The sequence below is a fragment of the Emydura macquarii genome, unplaced genomic scaffold, assembly GCF_026122565.2.
Source record: "Emydura macquarii macquarii isolate MOO-44397 ecotype Brisbane River unplaced genomic scaffold, CSIRO-AGI_Emac_v2 contig_374, whole genome shotgun sequence".
NCBI classification, from domain to species: domain Eukaryota; kingdom Metazoa; phylum Chordata; order Testudines; family Chelidae; genus Emydura; species Emydura macquarii.
Window position 1 is genome coordinate 15,254,465 of NW_027130511.1, and position 18,849 is coordinate 15,273,313.

An 18,849-nucleotide genomic window follows, 5' to 3' on the forward strand; every position below is an offset into this window, starting at 1 on the left:
GTCCTACAGAGGCTCAAGAGTGTGAGTACCAGCCTCAGGGCACAAACCCGTATTGGCCATGAGATCTATACTTAGATTTCACCAACCAAGTACCTCCTCAAGTACTATAACAACTTAACCATGGAGTCATAGATAGTCTCTTGGGTATTCTAGTCTATCTTGTCACCTAGGAAAGCTTGCCTTAGTTATAGATGGTCACTTACACCAAATATCACAGCAATATTCATCTTACTCCCAGTTATTTATCTTAGGCCAGTTTCATCATAGATCTCACACCAAAGACAGCACTTGTAGCCAATCCTATAATAAACTATCTAAAATGTATTAACTAGGAAAAGAAAAATAAGATTAAAGCAGGTAAACATATGCACAAAAATGAATTACAGTCTTAAGTTTCAAAAAGTAATAGAAGCTACCCAGCCAGTTCAGCTGATGGGAAGAATTCACTTGCACCTCTCCTCTTCCTTGTGGAGGGAGAGCAATCAGTAAAGTCTAGTGTTGATGGGCCTTCTTTGTTGGGCAGGAGATAACACCTCCTGTTAGAGATTAGTACTTCACACTTGTTAATGCTTGTCTTCTGTCTATTGATGTACAGTTACAGAGCAAACACTTCAATAGTACCTTATAACATGGGGTACAGATACTATAAGCAGGATTGATGCATGCAGCAATTTACAAGCACTTCATAAAGTCTAAACACTAAACACAATCTTATAATTCTAGTACCTATTTTAACAATACTAGCACACAGGTGATCCAGAGTGGTTCCAGCTATGTATTTGTCAGTGTTCAGTTGAGACCTAGGTTAGGGGTCTTTGCCTGAGCTGACATCTGATCTGCCAGCAACATAGTTCTGACTTTTGGTCTCTAAAATTACAGCTTGTATGTTCTCTTCTCTTCTCTTCTCTTCTCCTCTATTTTTTTTTTTTTTTTTTGGGGTGATGTTAAACTTTCTGGGAAATATTAAGTGAGTCACATTACTGACTGAAAAGAATAAATAAATGTAACTCTAAACTGTGACCTGTTTATTTATATGTAGAGCTGCTTCCTAGTATCCATCCCTAAAGTTCAAGAAGGAAAGGATTAATATCAGATAGTTTACTTATAACTGCACTATAAAACTTTCCAGTTCCATAGGATAGAACTTGATCTGTGTTTGTAGTGGAAGGATCAAATGTTTCTCTCTGCTATACACTATGGATTGGAGCAAGTATATGGTGGTCATGTGTAGCTGATTAATAAATTAGGAAAGAAGGGGAACAGTGTGTATATATATGACGAGTGCACTGCACAAACAATGTACAGTTGAGGTTCCAGATGATTTTGGGGATCATGGCCCACTAAATGGATGGATCTAGTGATCAGCAGCTCAAAACAGCATGCTACTCTGGGAACCTAGCAGAATTCTCATCAGTGATTACTCAAAAGAAATTAATGTTGCTCACAGCATGGAAACTAGCTAGCTTTTGGAGGAGTGTGATGCTTCTTGGCAGCAGGACATATACTTGAAGAGAGAGAGTAAGAAAAACATTAGCAAAACCTACAACTGATCAGCTGCTATCCCTCCTATTGTGGCTTTTCAGGTCAAGGTCCTACTGACTCTTCTGTGCTCCTGGATTCTCAGATAGCAGGATCCAGAAAAGAGTACTTTCACCTTGTGCTGGCCAGGAGATTGCATACAATCCTCTCAGATACAGATCTCGTTATAGTAGCCTATATTATTGTTACTTTGAGGATAGACAACTACAACAAGCTAAATCTGAAGTTAACTTTGAAGACCATTTTGAGGCTTCAGCTAGTACAATGTACAACTGCCTATAGGTAAGGCATGGCATCTGTGGTCTGTACTCTGTTATTTGCCATTCACTTCCAGATGCCATCGAAATGCTTGTTACTATCTTCTTAGCCTTAAATGATGTAGCCCTAATTAGTTAGACCCCACTTCTGCAACTGTGCTTTAACTGGTAACTGTAGATATGCTTCAGCTGTCTGTCACGTCATAAAGAGAAGTTTATGTAAGCAGTGGGCAGGGCAATTCTCCATGTCAGACCTTTTGCTATGGAATTTGATCCTACCATATAAATGTTTAAATACTTTTTAGAGGAGAATATAGGCTACATCTTTTTGTTCAAGTTTTTCTGTGGGCTGCCATTCTCAGCCCCTTATGGAACTTTTGGGGTGGCTGGTTTGATATGAAGGTTCATAAATAGAGCTCATTGGAGAATGGCAGTTAGTTTTCGATGGAAAAAAATCTAAATATATATATATATATTTTAAACTATAATGTTTTTCTTTTTAATTTTCTGCATTTTTTTTTTCTTTTCAGTTTTTCACCCCAAATAGTTTTCAAAAGCAGTTTTAGGTTTCAAAAAAATTACTGAACACTGACAATTTTACTAAATTTTTTTTTTTTGGATTATGATTTCTTGCTAAAGAGCCAAAATGTTTTTGAGGAAAATTTTCCATGAACATTTTCATTTTGACCAAAAAGCCATTTGCAATTGAAAAATTGGGCTTTGACCAAATTTCAGCCAGCTCTTGTCATGAAATATATACTCCCAGCCTTGGGAAAGATCGTGTTTGATACCATTCTATTTTATGGAAAGTGGGCTTAGATATGGGTATGCAGCAGGCTTAACTGTACACTTTACGAAGCTATTTGTTTATTTTTAAACCATGTCTTTATTTAAGAGCTTGAATAGGTTTACAAATCCTGTATGTAAATCCATGTAAATACCAGAGATGTCCAAAATAATCATTACAGTTCGCTTTTGTTTAGAGAAGCCTCGCAGTTACTAGCAGATGAAATATTGATTCTTCATTTCCTCTTGTGTGACCATTTCTGCTACGCAGCTGTAGGGGGATTCCCAAAGGATCAGTTGGTAATAAATAAGAATAACGTTCTGTCACAGAAGTCATGGATTCTCTGACTTTCTGGGACCTCTGTGACTTCTGGGGCAGGGCAGGAGCAGAGCAGCAGTAGCAGCAAAGAGCTGACTGGCGGCCAGCTGTGGGGCTGCCGGAACAGCCTGCCTGCTGGAGCAGTGGCTGAGGCTGGGTCAGCCCCTCAGGAGCTGGAGCAGCAGCAGTCAACCCCTGCTGCAGGAGCAGCGGCGGGGCTGGAGCAGCTGCAAGCCCCTACAGCTCTGTTTTTTCCCCTCCCCCAGCCTCAGGGTATTTTTAGTAAAAGTCAGGGACAGGTTGCTGGCTTCCACAACCTATCCGTGACTTTTACTAAAAATACCCATGACAGAATCTTAACCTTAGCCATAAATATCCAATAATTTGTGATATATGATTACAGATTACACCCCAGTACTCTTTAATGACTGGACATGTCCACCATATATTCGCCTTTTCACCATAATTTCATCAACATTTATCCTCATTATATATATAGAGAGAGAAAGAGAGGTACCATTGAAATGGTATCTTAAAGAAATTATCTTTTATTGCTGCACACTGAGGTTGCTGGTCCTCTTTTCCCAATAAAATCCTCATCCTCTGTGGTAATTTGTCTAATCCATGTCTTTTTCCCAGACTGTTAGAAAAGTTGTCTGTAAAGATGCGGAAAAATTAGAGTTTTTTGTTTGTTTGTTTCCTAATTGACCAGATGCCATCGCTTCTATTATAGTTAGTTTTCTGTATAAAACAGCTTTTCTAGAGAGTTGAGAAACATAATGCCTGACTTGATAGTACTGGTACCAGAGGAGAGTGGGCTAGCTAAAGTTAGTTTTGTTCTCTAAATAAGTTAGAAAAGTTTCTTTGCTGAGTAGCTGGTCAACATGTGTATTCCATGCCTTTCCTGGTCTTCAAAACTTTGAGTTGTGATATGAGTTAAGATCAGGATTGTTTGCAATGGGTATCATGGGCGAGAGAAAAGAACTTATTTTATTTCTAGTTCTATTCCAAACCCATAGAGTAGCCTTTTCTAAAGGATGTGTATATATTTCTGGAGGGTTTGATTAATCCACGGTAGCCTAATGAAGTTTACACTGCTGCATTTATCTTGTTCAGTAGAGACCCAGTGTCTGGCTGGGTTAGAGCACCCCCCCAGTCCACGCACTGCTTTAAGCTGGCTGGCTTGATGGTACCATAGAATATTTGGAACAGCTATCTTAACCTGTTTAATATGCCTGTACAAAGTAACTGCACTCACGCTTGGTCTTTTCTTATTCCATATACATTCTAATGTCATCCTCTGTATTCAGGCTAGGATTTTATCTGGGATGATTTGAAACAAGAGAGAGATCCTTGGCAAAATGTTCATTTTGATTGTGGCTGTTCTTCTCAGCCAAGAAATTGCATACTTCCCCTAGCACTCCAGATCTTTTTTCATTTGCTGAAGTAGTGGTTTGATGTTTAAATCATAGAGCTCTTTTAGGGTGTTTGAGATCTGAATTCCCAGGTGTTTGTTGCCCATTTGCACCTAAATATTTTCTTTAGGAACAATTTCTCAGAGTCTGGAAAAATTATAGCTGGCATTTAAGATTTGACATAATTTACTTTAAATCCAGATACTTTCCCAAAGTCATGGATTCCTTTAGATATGAATTTTAAGGGTGGTAATTAGTTTTTGCTTAGATATTTATAGTTACATTTTAAGATTAAAGGTATGTTAATTTTTGTAACAAGTATGCTTGACCTTACATTCTTAATGACAAACCTAGATGTGTCTAAAATATTTCTTCTCTATGTATTTACAGCAAAAGACGCCATCTGAATCATTCATTGGGCGAGAAAAGAGGTCAAATTCACAGTCTTACATTGGACGACCTATTCAACTAGACAAGATTTTACTTTCCAAGGTTAAAGTGCCTCACACTTTTGTCATCCATTCCTACACACGGCCAACAGTTTGCCAGTACTGCAAGAAACTTCTCAAAGGGCTTTTTAGACAGGGCTTGCAGTGTAAAGGTAAGTGTGGTCAACAACTTGCTAATTGCAACATTACAAGTGAAGACAACTGGAATTTGAATAATACTTTTCTTTTCAGGCTGCAATCTGTATTTATTAATAATTGTGTACTGTAATTGGTATACAACATCAGTATGGCTAAAATATTGATGTTTGGGTATAAGCTTTTTTATCCCTTTCTTGGTTCATTGAATTGTTTTAATATTTTTGTGTGTGTTAATAATTTACAGGAATCAAATGGAAAAACCTGTTCAGGTGCATAAGAACTGAATAATGTGAAATATCAATAATTATAGTTCAAAATATTTTCCATGTAATGTTATAGTCATACTTATATTTTGGTTGTGATGATCATAATTCTTCATTGATCAGATAGGTGTTGCTGTCATTAAAGGGTCTTGAAGGCCTCAGTCTTGCAAAGACTCATGCTTAAATTTAAGGGCCGAAGGATTTGTCTTGATTACAGTGAAAGGATGTGGATTTTATAACATGTTGGCTAACATATTCTGACTAATGTGTTTTAAAGCTCTAACACAGACAAGGAAAGTAGAATGTAGCACATGCCAGCTGGTCAAATTGAAGCCTAGGCTAGGAGTTCAATTTGATCAGGTAGCATGTGCTAAAGTAGTCACCTTGTCTACTCTAGAAAAACAAACATCTTTTATCTTAGTGAAGACAACCCTTTTGTGTTTAAATTATCCAGTTAAATATCTTATAATGTTAAGCAGCATACTTCGAAAGCAGCTGGTTAAGGCTGTGTCTACACTATAGTTTATGTCGCTCAGGGGTGTGAATAAACCACCTCCCAAGTGACATAAATTACACCGGCATAAGCACCAGTGTGGAGGTGGTTTTATTATGCTGACAGAAGAGCTCTCTCCTATCAGCATAGAACGTCTTCATCAGATGCGATGCATCGGTGCAGCTGCAGTGCTGTATGTGTAGACAAGCCCTTAGACTAGAGCCTTGTCTAAAGTCAGAGTTATACCAGTTTAACTAAACATATGGTTGTAAAATGACTTAGTTAAACTAGTGCAAAAACTCTGTGTGGACGCTCTTAATTTGACGTACATTTATTTTAATTAGCTTAGTTTGATTCCTTACTAAAATAAGCAAATCAATGTAAGCCAAGTTTAAAAAGAATTAAGAGTGTCCACATAGGGTTTTGCACTGGTTTAACTCATTCAGTTTTTAAACCAATTTAAAGTCATACAATTTACAATATAGACAGAGCAAGTTTCCCCAGTCCCTCCTCTTTAGTGTATTACTACTCTTGTTTTAAGTAAAGCAGTCTCCACAGGGTAACTGATAAATGATAAAAATTATTCCTGGAGCCTAATGCTAATAAAGGGCTATATGCAAATGTGCAAAAATTGAGCCAACTTTAAAAATATCACAACAAAGAGAAAAATTTCTGAAAGAACCAATCACTTAAATATGTTCTGGAAATACCATACTAAACATATGTACCATTGTAAAGAACAATCATTCTGTTATCTAAAACCTTAGATAGATTTCTCTTATTCTCATTCTCAGTCTTCAAAATGGGAATAATGCCCCATTCTGTAGCATCAACCACTCATACTGCAGCCTGAGCTGCTGTTCACTCCCTGGAAGGATTAATAAAGATCTTTAAACCAAGCCCTCGGGTCTTTGCATGGATAAGGCTAGGACTTCACTTCCATTCTGAACTATGCCCCCAGCCAGATTGCTATAAATAACACTTCTCCCCAGGAACACTTCTAGAGTGTGTATCCTGTGAGTTGCATTGACAGCTGGCATGTGGCCAGCATAGCATTCTCTGGCCACATCAGCTTAACTTCATATTAATCAAATGAGAGAGATGTTAACTTTTATGTGTAGAAATGTAATTTGTATCAACAAAATCATACTTCTTTTTCTTATCAGATTGTAGGTTCAATTGTCACAAGCGCTGTGCACCTAAAGTGCCAAATAACTGTCTTGGTGAAGTAGCTATTAATGGAGGTAAGTTGTGTTAATGACTGTTACTGTCTATATTTAAACTAACAATTAAAGGAAGGAGTTTTGTAAAGCAATTTGGAGAAAGATTTTTTTTCCCATTACCTAGGAGTGGCTTTTGCTTTATAATATTTCTGTTGTGTATTGAAGATGAAGTGTGGGAGGAAACCCACTGGTGGTTCATGTTTCATCTTCATCAAAAGGGGGGGTTCTCCAAGATATTTAGCACCTGTAGATAGGCACAGCTGTACCATATTGGCAGAACAGACAGCGGACTACAGCCAAAAATGTTTCACTGAGTGGTCTGTCAGCAGCATACATTTTGTGGGGTGGCAATGGTTGCCAAAAAACTTTCAAACCCTTAGGCAATAAAAGAGGGCACTTACCTATCGGAGACAAAAACAAAATTGTATTTTAGTTTGGGACGAGAACACGTGTTTATTTTAGGATAATCTTCCTGAGCAGAAATGCATACCTGAAAGAACTGGGAAGGCCCTCCAGGAAAAAATTCCACCCCTTCCTGTTGGTATGATGCTCATTACATCAGCTGCCAGAAATGAAAGCTTGAAAATCTGCCCACTTTCCCCTGCATGTGGTGTCAATTTTGTGTCAAGCACAGGAATGTAGGGGTAGGCTTGACAGACGGTACTGGAGGAAAAGAGGGTGGTTTTAGATTAGTTGCTGATTACTTTGAAAATGTCATTTTTCATGAGATAAGGAAAGAAGAAATGTGGTCAAGTGTTAAATTTCCTAATGTATGTTGCAATATTTTAAGTTGTCAGCTTCATAACTTCATAACTTAAAGTATACACAAGTTTTTATTAAACTATTTCCTCTTTCCTTAATTCTGTGCTTCATTAAACAGATATTGAGAGTAAAATAAAGCATTTTAAAATATATGTTGGGAAAAGTGTGGTTATACTAAGGAAAACTGACTATAAAAATCAGAATATTCAATGTTTATTGCCAGTCAATAAGGGTGAAAATGATAGCCAAAGTTTTCAAAAGTGGCTAGTGATTTTGGCTGCCCAACTTGAGACAACTTATTAGGGGCCTGATTTTTCAGAAGGTCAGTGCTCAACATTTTCTGTAGTCAGGCCCCTATAAAGTGGGCATCCAAAATCTCTAGTTACTTTTGAAAATTTTGAACAAGATGTATACCTCCGTTCACCATAACCACTCTTTTATAATGTATCTCTGTTCAGTCAAGGTTACTGGTGCTGATGCCCAAGTAAGGAAGAACACAGTGTAATTTTCAAATCTGACAGCCAAAAATATATTATAAATTGTTCATATGTCCATTTTATTGACGATGTTATTGATTCTTCTCTATAGAGAATTTCCAGCAGGTTGCAAATAACTATGAACACAGAGCTAGGTGGGGTCAGAGAGGGACCATGAGTCACATTGCTGTCTGGCTGGGGGCACATAGGGCAGTGGTGAGAAGTAGTACAGGTGGAAAGGAGTTGAGCCACAGGCCTACAAGGAAATAGGTGCTGTTTTTCAAGAGCTGGGATGAATGACCAGGGCAATCCCTTAGTTGCTCCTTAATCACTGCCTGAAACCACCTGCTTCCCTCGCTGACAGCTGCAGTCCATCTCCCAGTCACTCTAGCCTTTCCTTTTGGAAAAGTACCATGCTGCTTTCACTGACTTCCCTCCTACACATGTGTCTGGTGCCAAGCCGATGACAGGCACATGGTGCTATCTCTGTGGAAACGATAGAGTGAAGCAAACTTGTCTGAAGCTGCTGCTGGGAAGGAGGCAGGCAGCGTTTTAGAAGGTGCTGACAGGAAGGCAGTTCTCCCTTCCGCAAGCACAGTTCTTCAGAAGCAGGGCTTAGCCATCTGCAGCTCCTTTCCCCCTATATGTGCTTAATGTTGCTTTCCCCCAGTACCTAGTGAGTTCTCCATCACCAGTCAACAACCAGCAGTAGGACTCTATGTGCTACATCCTAGATGCAGGAACGTAGAGTCCCACTACAACAACAAGTTTCATCCTAGAATCTCATTGTATTTATTTTTATAGAGCCTTGGATAGGTGTTGGATAGGTTTTTTTAATTACTTTAAATCTAAATAAATAAATAAAATAAAAAAATGTCACTCTGCCCATCTGCTCTGTGATTCTTCTTCCCCCAGAACAGCAATTGAAGGTTGGAGCTATGAAATTCAAAGTATGATCTCATTGATAAACAAATAGAACACTGAATGTGAGCGATTATTTTTAATCTTGTGGGTTTATTATAAATAAATATTAAAAATATTTAAGTGTCGGGGTAAAAAACAGGGAGCCCCACACCCTAGTGTGTCATCCATGGCCGTATGGTTACATCTGCTAGAGATGGAGTACAATATGTTCCTTTCACAGCCACATATAAATGACTAGAATCCAAATTGTATTAAACTATTGCCTATGAGTTGAGCGGTTAATATACCTAATCTTCCGCCAGAGGGACTTTTCTTCCTCTCTCTTCCCTTCCAGCCCCTTGGCATCTGTGTGAAAGCTTTTGCTGTCAATCAGCTTCATATTTTCTTTCTTTGTTGGGCATACTTTACTGTCAGACTGACTTTGTTTTTATTACCTGGCATTTGAAAAGAACCTCCCCCATAGATAGGCTGAGTGTATCATTGAGAATGCTCAGAGTCTTCCAGGTGTTATTTCCCTGTCTCAGATTGCTATACATGGATAGCTCAGTGGGAACATATACAGTGCTAAGAACTGAAAGGAACACCCCAGAAGACCTAATGCTCTCTTTCCTACCTGTCAGCACTGCAGGTTTGGGTGGTTGAATCATAGCCTGTGTAGCATCAGGGTTAAAAGAGGACAAAATACCTGTGGTTTTCATTTTGGAGGGGTTTTGGAGGTGGGGCTGGGGAGTATTTAATGTGCTTGAGCTAGAGATATGTAGATATACTGTATATATGAGTACATAGTACACGTTATTTCTTGTTCTGATTTCACTTAGGCAACTCATATCTTGAAGTGAAGAAGAAAGTTCAACTCCATGTTAGGTGAAACAAATATAAATACAATTTCAAATTAAAATTACTGCTGGAGGAGCACATACTGTACCAGAATCAAATTGGCTCCAGCTAGAGACTGAGTCTAGCAAGTACCAAGGAGATGCAATATGTGCCTCACCTTAATACTTGAAAGGAGGGGGAAACTAATCACTGGTGAATCTGGTGCCTTGGTTTCACCTATCCCTATCTTTGTTTCACCTCTAGCAACTCCACATCCATCCTAAGATGAATCCTAACTCTTCACATTTTGCAGTACTGTCTTATAATGGAACTGCTGAGATCAATCTACTATTTTAATGTTAAACACGGACAACTTCTGTTCAGTATTATGCATTAACATGCCATTCTTTGCAACTTCTATGCAAAGGGAAAAAACAGTGGTGAAAAGGGGGTGATATTTTTCTTGTATTATTTTATATATAGTGCTATGGTAAATAATTATCTCGGGAGTTTATTTTAATTGTTTATGGTCACATAACAGGAAATTGCTTGTTTGGATATTCCTGCTCTCCAACCTAGCCACCCATCAATTTGCACCTTATGGACTGCCAACAACTATCAGGCATGGTGCACATCATTCAAGCTGCATAGAAAATCTGCCAGTAAATACAAAGGCTGAATGCTCATGAATACAGAAAGTTTTAACAGAGGCCCATAGATAAAAACTCCTGCTTGGACTTTGGCAGTTTTAACAGAAGATCATATTTCACATTTTCTTTCTGAAAGGATTGCATTTTGACAGGTTTTTGGTTCTGGATAGTGATTCCCAATAACTAGTGTTAACTTCATACTTTGTCAGTGTATAAATGGGCCGAGACTGTAATGATCAGATGTGGACCTGAACTTTCCCTAAGTCCATGGTTTTGGTTTGACCTATCCCTGCTATTTTTTTATAACTCTGAAAATCATATTCCAGATTTGCTTAGTCCTGGTGCTGAGTCAGATGTGGTCATGGAAGAGGGAAGTGATGACAATGACAGTGAAAGGAACAGTGGTCTTATGGATGATATGGATGAGTCTATGGCTCACGATTCTGAGATGTCAATGACAGGATGCCACAGTGACAATGGGGAAATGCAAGATCCTGATCCTGACCATGATGATTCTAACAGAATGATCAGGTGAGTTGGGTAGCACAACCTTTACTGCCATATCTTATTGGACCTGTTATATCTATGACTTGAGTCAAAAGCCTGAAAAATCTACAGATATTCTTATTCCTACAGAATGGAGAGAATTGATTCTCAAATAGCTCTTTGCAACTGCTTCACTGGATACATTTATAAGAGATTTGAGAAAGGAATAAATATAACTCTCTCTTGTAGAAAGAACAGCAGCAAATTGAAAAGAAAACAAGTGTCCTAGGTCTGTTTGGGTATGAAATAAAACAAGAATATTCTTTTTTTTAGCATGCAGTAGACTTTCATTTTTACTTTTTTCCTGCTATTTTCTAAAAGTGGTGTTATAATATTTGTGGTTTAGATTGAATGGTTCTCTCACCCCTCTTGAGATGTAAGTATACACTTCTCCACTGGGGATGAAAAATGAAGTAGCACATTTACTTGTGTGCTTGTTTCTCAAGACGAGTAATGGGCTTATCAGATTCCTCAGCTTGGGTGGTCATTTAAAGAAGAACATGAACAGTCTGGTCACCAAAATGGGTGATCCTATACCACACACGCATTGTAGAATTCCCACAGCAAATAGTTGTTTGACAAATCAGCTAGTAACTATAAATATAGACATATCACATACTATATCGTGATTTGAAAGAATTTTCTTCTGTTTTGTCTAAAATTGTCTAATTTTTAAGAAGCTTTTATTGATTTTTAAGCCCTTCAACAAGCAACAATATTCCACTAATGAGAGTGGTGCAGTCTGTCAAGCACACGAAAAGGAAAAGTAGCACAGTAATGAAGGAGGGATGGATGGTTCACTATACCAGCAAGGACACACTGGTAAGAAAGAATGTTAACAAAAACATCTCTTACTACATCTAATTTATAATATTGAAAGACCTGATCCTGTAAATAATTTATGCACTTTGTTCATAAAACCAGTGCCATTAACTTCAAAGCTACTCAGTGTTTTCAGGATCAGGGCCTAAAGTTGTAACTATTTTATATTTAAGGTCTATTACTCAAAGCCTGAAGCACATGTGACAAATATTCACTCCTCCTTGCCAGGAGAGAATTAGTTAGAGCACAAAACAAATCTAAAGGTGTCAGATTTACTGTAGCAAGCAACTGAATGTGAAGAAATTTGAAAAAAATTCTAAGAAAACAAAATCAATATATATCTCTGTTACATGAGATGTTCTGAAAAATATCTTCAACTTCTGACTGTCATTTCTTAGCTAGCAATAAAGTACAGTCAGGGTTTTTGTAAAGCTTAAAAATACACTACCTGATGCAAGAACTTCTATGACGACTAAGTGGGACATGGAAAACTTGAAGGGGAAAAATAGTTATTTTCCTTCGTAACTCCTGAATCAAGGATACGAGGTGAAGTTTTGTGTGGTATACGGAAGTGAAACGTTAGGGATCATGCCTCATACAGATGAAATGTTGAATAATTTTAGCAACAAACATCTAGCAACCTCTACTTAGCATTACGCAGACTGAATGGATCTAAACAGATTTTCAAAGGGACAGAAAAAGGCACATCTTTGAATCCAAGACTACTCCCCAAACAAATACAGATTCCTGCCGCAACTTATGTAATACAAATTATTTTTTATCATTCACTGTGTATTCCTTCAGCTAATTCCTGTAGAGTTAAATAAAACTTTGTGAAAATGAATTTTAATAACAATATCTCATTAATTTACTTTTAAAAATCTGTTAGGAAATTATTTTTATTATCATTTTTTATTATAGAGGAAACGGCACTACTGGAGACTAGACAGCAAATGCATTACACTCTTTCAAAATGATACTGGAAGCAAATATTACAAGGTAAAGATGGCTTCTGTTATTTTATGCAGGGATTTTCAATCTTTTTCCATACTGACATATAATGATCAAGAATTGGAGTGAATAGCTGAGTTAGTTAGTACTTATTTGTACTACACTAGTGGTAACTCTTTGAGCTATACTGCTCAAAATTTGTTTTTATCGTTGAACCTGAATACATGTTTACCTTGCCTGTCACAACCAGGAAACAATAAAATTTAACTTTACAATGGCCAGCAAAGTGCACATGCTGTAAAAGTGATAATATTTTTTACGGGCACAATACACTGTTGGTGAGAGATACAGACTCTGCTGAAAAACCCATTTAGGACATGACAGATGAACAGAGAAGTCCATCATTCATAATATAAAACCCATCTAAATTACTACCTATATATACACTTGGAAGGTGTTGTTTTGATTTTGTCTATTGGGCCATTAGTATTCTGATTTAGACTTGTAATAGGTATAGTTTATGTTCTCTGGTATCTCTTCTTACTGAGGTAGTTGAAGCCTTTGGGAATCAGGGCAATATAAATGTTAAATAATAAAGCAAGTTTTAAAGTTTTTGCTGTCGTCTTTGACCTCTTGGGCTCTGATTCAGGAAATCCCATTGAAGTTAATGGTCGTTAAACACAGGCTCATGTACTGCTGTGAATTGGTGTCTTGATTTGTGTCTTCTCTCACTTCAAAACAGCTGAATTATCCTACACTTGTGGCAAGAAAGGTGGCAATTATTTTTCTAGTGGAGGTCTGCTTATGTGTGGAGCAGCCCTAACCATCCCTATTGACATTGCCCGCATCATCTCTGTGATGAATTCACATTTATCATTTAAAAGTGCTACTTGGTCTTGCAAAGGACCACTTGCAGTGACCTCCCAAACAGACCTGTGCCTTGTAAAGTCCAGGTGACAAGGTTAGCGTGTACATTAGTTTATAAAAACACATTGCTTTTAGTTACACATGATTAAAAATCACAGCTAATACCACACTGAAATTAAATGTGGTCATATTTTAGTTTTTATTTGATAGCATGTTGATAGATCTGAATGAAAAAAAGTAAATATCTTCTCTCTTCAGGAAATTCCATTATCTGAAATTTTGTCCCTGGAACCTGCAAAAAACTTTACATTATTGTCGCAAGAAGCCAATCCGCATTGCTTTGAAATAACTACAGCAAATATAGTTTATTATGTTGGAGAAAACCTAGAAAACCTCTCAAGTGTTCCACTTAACAATAGTGTTCTCACCAGTGGCATTGGTCTGGATGTTGCAAGAATGTGGGAGATGGCAATACAACATGCTCTGATGCCCGTCATTCCTAAAGGGGCATCGGTTGGGTCTGGACCCAGCCTGCACAGTAAGTTGATTTATCCAGTTCCATCTTTACATAAAGGCAGTGTATGAAAATATATATGGTCTAGATCTTCCATTGATGTAAATGGGCATAGTTCCATTCAAGTAAATAGGGCTGCACCCATTTACTCCTGTGGGGGAGTTAGCCATACATACGTTTTAAGGTGTTTGTAGTTTCTCATTGGAACATTTTGGGCTAAGTTTTGCACCAGTGTATGAATAGTCAATATACAAATTTATTAGCAAGCAAATTATTTACAAGAAACCTTAGAGCGTGTCCTAAAATAGTGCATTATCTTCGTTATCACTTGAGTTACTGAAATGAATACTAACTGTATTCAGACTAAGGCACATGGTTTTCTGAGAAAACCTGAGCCCCGGAAGGCTGCATACATTGCTTGCATGTGGGACATGAGGCCAACGCAAGATCCACAAGAGGAAAGAAGCTATGCACCTTTTCGGTTTCTGGAGAGCCTGTAATTGAGCTCTCACTTCCTTTTGCATCACTTTCCTGATTGTGGGTTCCCCTCTCTTCTCCCCAAGTGGATTTATGCAAGGGGTGCAGGTTTGTGTGAGGGGGATGGACACTGGGGGATGGGACAAGAACTGGGTCATAGAAGTTCTATTTTGTTTTTTGAAAAAACTGTATTTCAAGGGAAAGTTAGAAAATCTTCTGGCCTCAGTTCTGGGTAATTTAGAGCAGTAGTGAAGTGTAGACTTTTCCTCTGATGATTGATCACCTTCTGCTGGAGGGCTTAATAGGGGATGGGGCCAGATAAAGGCAATCACACAGCTCCATAAGGAGCCCCCTGTAGCCCGGCCTATTCTAGGGGTGATAGTTGCTCTGCCGCCAACACAAACGTCTGCTGAGGGGGCCCTCGCCACTTCCCTGTGGACAGGATAGAATTTCTTCTGCTTTCTAGATCACTGGTTTATGAATGACACAAAGCTCCACTTACCCTTCACCACATAAAACTGTACGAGTATCACCCAGCTGGCCCAGTACTGCGTAAAATCAACTCTTGGATTAAGAACAGCAGATTGAAGCTGAACCCAAGCAAGACAGCTACAGTGCAGTCTCCTTTGGTTGAAGGCAAACATCCATAATTGGTCAGTTCACTCTGTAGTTTATAAGACTCCATCTCATACTTACGGAAAATGATCTCACCTCAGTTATACACACCTTTGTCACTCCCCATCAGTATTATATTAATGCAGCATACCTGGGCCCTTAGGAAACTCTAGCTAATACACAACACTGCAGCGCATCTTCTCAACAACACCAGCTACAGTAAGCACATCAGACCTGTCCTCTGCTCTCTGCACTGGCTTCCCATACAGTTTAGGGTAAAGTTCAAGGTATCAGTCCTTTTCTCAAGGCATTCAATGGCCTGAGCCTAGCATATCTAAAAGATCGCCTAAAGTCTGATATGACGATGATGGTCCACAGCTCCACTCCTTAGACATAATGGCAATCTCTATCATAATGGTAAATCTCATCTGCTCAGAAGACATTGCTTTCTCAGGGCTGGTCCAAGACTGTGGAATGAACCCCTACAACAACTAAAGACCGTCACAGTCCTCACCACCTTCCACTCAAGGTACAAGGCATTCTTCTTTGACCCGACTTCTCGAATGTAAACACAAAGCAGCATGTATGTTTTGAACCCTGTCTCATAAAAACAAAACACCACAAAACTAAAACATTCCACAGCACACTCAATTCTCCCCTTGGACAGAGAATGAGAAAGAGAATGAGCCACATGACAAAGGTTAGTCATGTTGCTTAATAGACTGTTGGAAGGTGCTAAGATACTATTGTGGTGAGGGTGTTATAAGAACCTATATAAAATAGAATATAATAGGATTCTTTGTCTTCTGGTGATTGAGATCTATCCTTTAGAAAGGGAAAACTCAACCTCAAGGCACTCAAGACACTATATAGGCTTTGTCTGACTGTCCCCTCTTGAAGGTCCGGAAAGCTCAAGTATTATATTTGAAAGGCGTAAATACCAAGGATAGAATGGAATTGTTTATAGTAGTGAAGAAGGAGTAATAGCATGTTTATAGTAGTAATAGCATGTTTATAGTAGTGAAGAAGGAGTAATAGCATGAAATTGTTCAAAGAAAGATTTAAATAATGAAATTTTATCAGACTATGGAATCATCTCCCAAAGGAAGTGGAAGCCAAATTGCTCGAATCATGTAAATGTGGGCTCTGTGCAATCTTGGCTGGAAGCTGAAGATGACCTAATTGGTCCAATTTTTGGATTATCAGTAGGTATTAATATAATGTAATAGGAAGAGACATTTACTACATGTTTGAACTAAAAGCACAACTATCTAGAGTATTTATTTTACTTTTTTCCCAGGGGATATATCCATCAGTATTTCGGTATCAAACTGCCAGATTCAAGAAAATGTGGTGAGTGTTCTCTAAATGTTGGTGCTAGATGTTCCTTCAAACTTGTGAAGGAATTGATCTGTTTGGTAAAAGGAGTATTTGAGAGGATTGCTTATCAGCCATTTTTCACTTGGTGATTCTTTACAGATATACAATTAGTTCTTAAGGAAAATTTTCCTTGCAGTACTCTTTCCTTCAGACAGAAGAATTACATTGTAGTAGCTTAGTTGAATGGGAAGCTTAGTTAAACTTTTGTTTTTGTAGTATGCTGTTTATTAAAGTCAAATCAGGTAAAATTGGCCTGCATAGGTACTGTTTGTGGAAGCACTGCAAAATGTACACCTGAAGAGGATAGTCTCAATTCTTAGTAAATATACATTCTCCTGTCGCCAAAGAAAGAGTAGACATTCTGTACTGCACATCTTCCCAAGAATGGAGCAGTCCCAGGGCCTGAATCTGTGGATCACTGTGCACTGGTTACAGCCCTTGAGCCCTCTGAAACTGGTAACTGTAGTAAACAGGGCACATGACTAGGCACAAGGATGTAACCTGCAGGCTTCCTGACTTTAAGTGTATCTGTGCTGCAATCATGAGGTGTGATTGCAGCTTATGTAGACATGCATGAGCTAGCTTTAATCTAATTAGCTCAAGTACCAGAGCAATGAAGCTGCAGCGGCATGGGCTTCAGGCTGTACAAGCACGCTTGGAACTCTTGATATTTAATTGTGGGGTAGCTACACTGAAATCTCTGCTTCCTTGGCTTCACTGCTCTGGTACACGAGTTACCTAGATTAAAGCTCAGGTATGTCTATACTTCATGATTGCAGTGTAGATATATGTCTAGTCAGGGGTCACAGACCAGAGAGACCCAAGATCAAGGAGGCCCTAGTGGAGGAGTCTCCATATCAGACAGGAAAGGGTTACCTCCATCTGTCCAGCTGTGGAAAAAAGGAATGCACTCTGTTAAAACAATTTTATATTATTTTGAGCCTTTCTTCACTTTCTGTTTATTGAAAAACAGTCCTGAAGATACGAGTGTGGAACTATGCTTGAGCGTTTGCACTTTATTTGGTCTGCCCCAGCTGGTGATTCTGCCAACTGTCTTACACAAGCCTCTTACTCTACCTTGCAATTGGGCATCTGGAATTGATGAAAGAGAATCCACTGAATTCCCTAATATTGAGGGAAGCTCTTTTTTTTCTGAACATCTCTCAGCTGGGGAAGAAGTTTAAAGAATCTGAAGCCCAAAGTTGTTAGGTTTTCTCAGACTCAGAAACCATTTATGGACTTGTCGACACTATTCTCTCTAGCTATGGGCTCAGAAAAAGTAAAAATGGGCCTGTAAATTCAGCACCTCTACCCACTTATAAAAACTGAGAAGCCAATGTTGTCTCTAGTTTAAGGGTACTACACTCCCCACTGCCATCACGGTTAGCATTTTGGTTTAGAAAACCTATTTGGATGCCCCAAGACTCTCCATTACTCTAACATTTTATAAAAATGTGCGATTGTGAAAATATACTAGTTCCCATTTGAAAAATATTTCAAAGGAAGACTTTGTTTCCATATCTCAGTGCTTAATATGCATTCTATTCATACCAACAGGATATTAGTACGGTATACCAAATCTTCCCAGATGAAGTACTGGGGTCAGGACAATTTGGAATTGTTTATGGAGGTAGGACCAATTGTTTGTTGATATGTTTTTAATATCAAATAACAAGTCTTAGTGACAGGTAACATTTCCTAAGCATTCAGGGTGTTTAGATTTTGAAATGAATCTGTAACATTCAGGAAATTAGCTGTCAGTTTCTTAGTACAAAATATATTAAACAAAAATATTTTATTTAGCTTTAGTTGACAATATGTTACTTTATTTTTATTCAACTTGTAAACGGCAGCTTCATTTCTGTATGCAGAATAGCTATTATGCACAAAATCTCCATAAAGCCTAGTGAACATAGTAAACCTGATTTTTTCACAGACCCATGAAGAGCAGATTCTCATAAAACTGGTGACTAAAACTGAAGTTAAATTCACCAACCAGTCACAAACAGTGCTTCTTATTTCCCACACTATTATCAAGAAGCCCCGAAAAAGAAATACATAGTCCCCTTTATTGCATTTCAGTCTCTGGCTCCCAATTAGCAACTAGGTCCAGTAAAGAGACAAGTTATTTAAAAAACTCTATTCACTTTACCAAAATGTTCTCCTG

At 38.2% G+C, this 18,849-nt stretch overlaps 1 protein-coding gene across 1 annotated transcript in view; it reads left to right on the plus strand.

Moving 5' to 3' along the window:
- PRKD1 (protein kinase D1) overlaps positions 1-18,849 on the plus strand; it is a 274,425-nt gene that overhangs the window by 230,241 nt on the left and 25,335 nt on the right. Inside the window, exons 6-13 of the mRNA XM_067534536.1 lie at positions 4,707-4,917; positions 6,826-6,903; positions 10,837-11,041; positions 11,755-11,878; positions 12,800-12,877; positions 13,955-14,234; positions 16,603-16,655; positions 18,240-18,312. Of these exons, the coding sequence (XP_067390637.1) occupies positions 4,707-4,917; positions 6,826-6,903; positions 10,837-11,041; positions 11,755-11,878; positions 12,800-12,877; positions 13,955-14,234; positions 16,603-16,655; positions 18,240-18,312 (1,102 nt within the window). The remainder of the gene's footprint in view (positions 1-4,706; positions 4,918-6,825; positions 6,904-10,836; positions 11,042-11,754; positions 11,879-12,799; positions 12,878-13,954; positions 14,235-16,602; positions 16,656-18,239; positions 18,313-18,849) is intronic.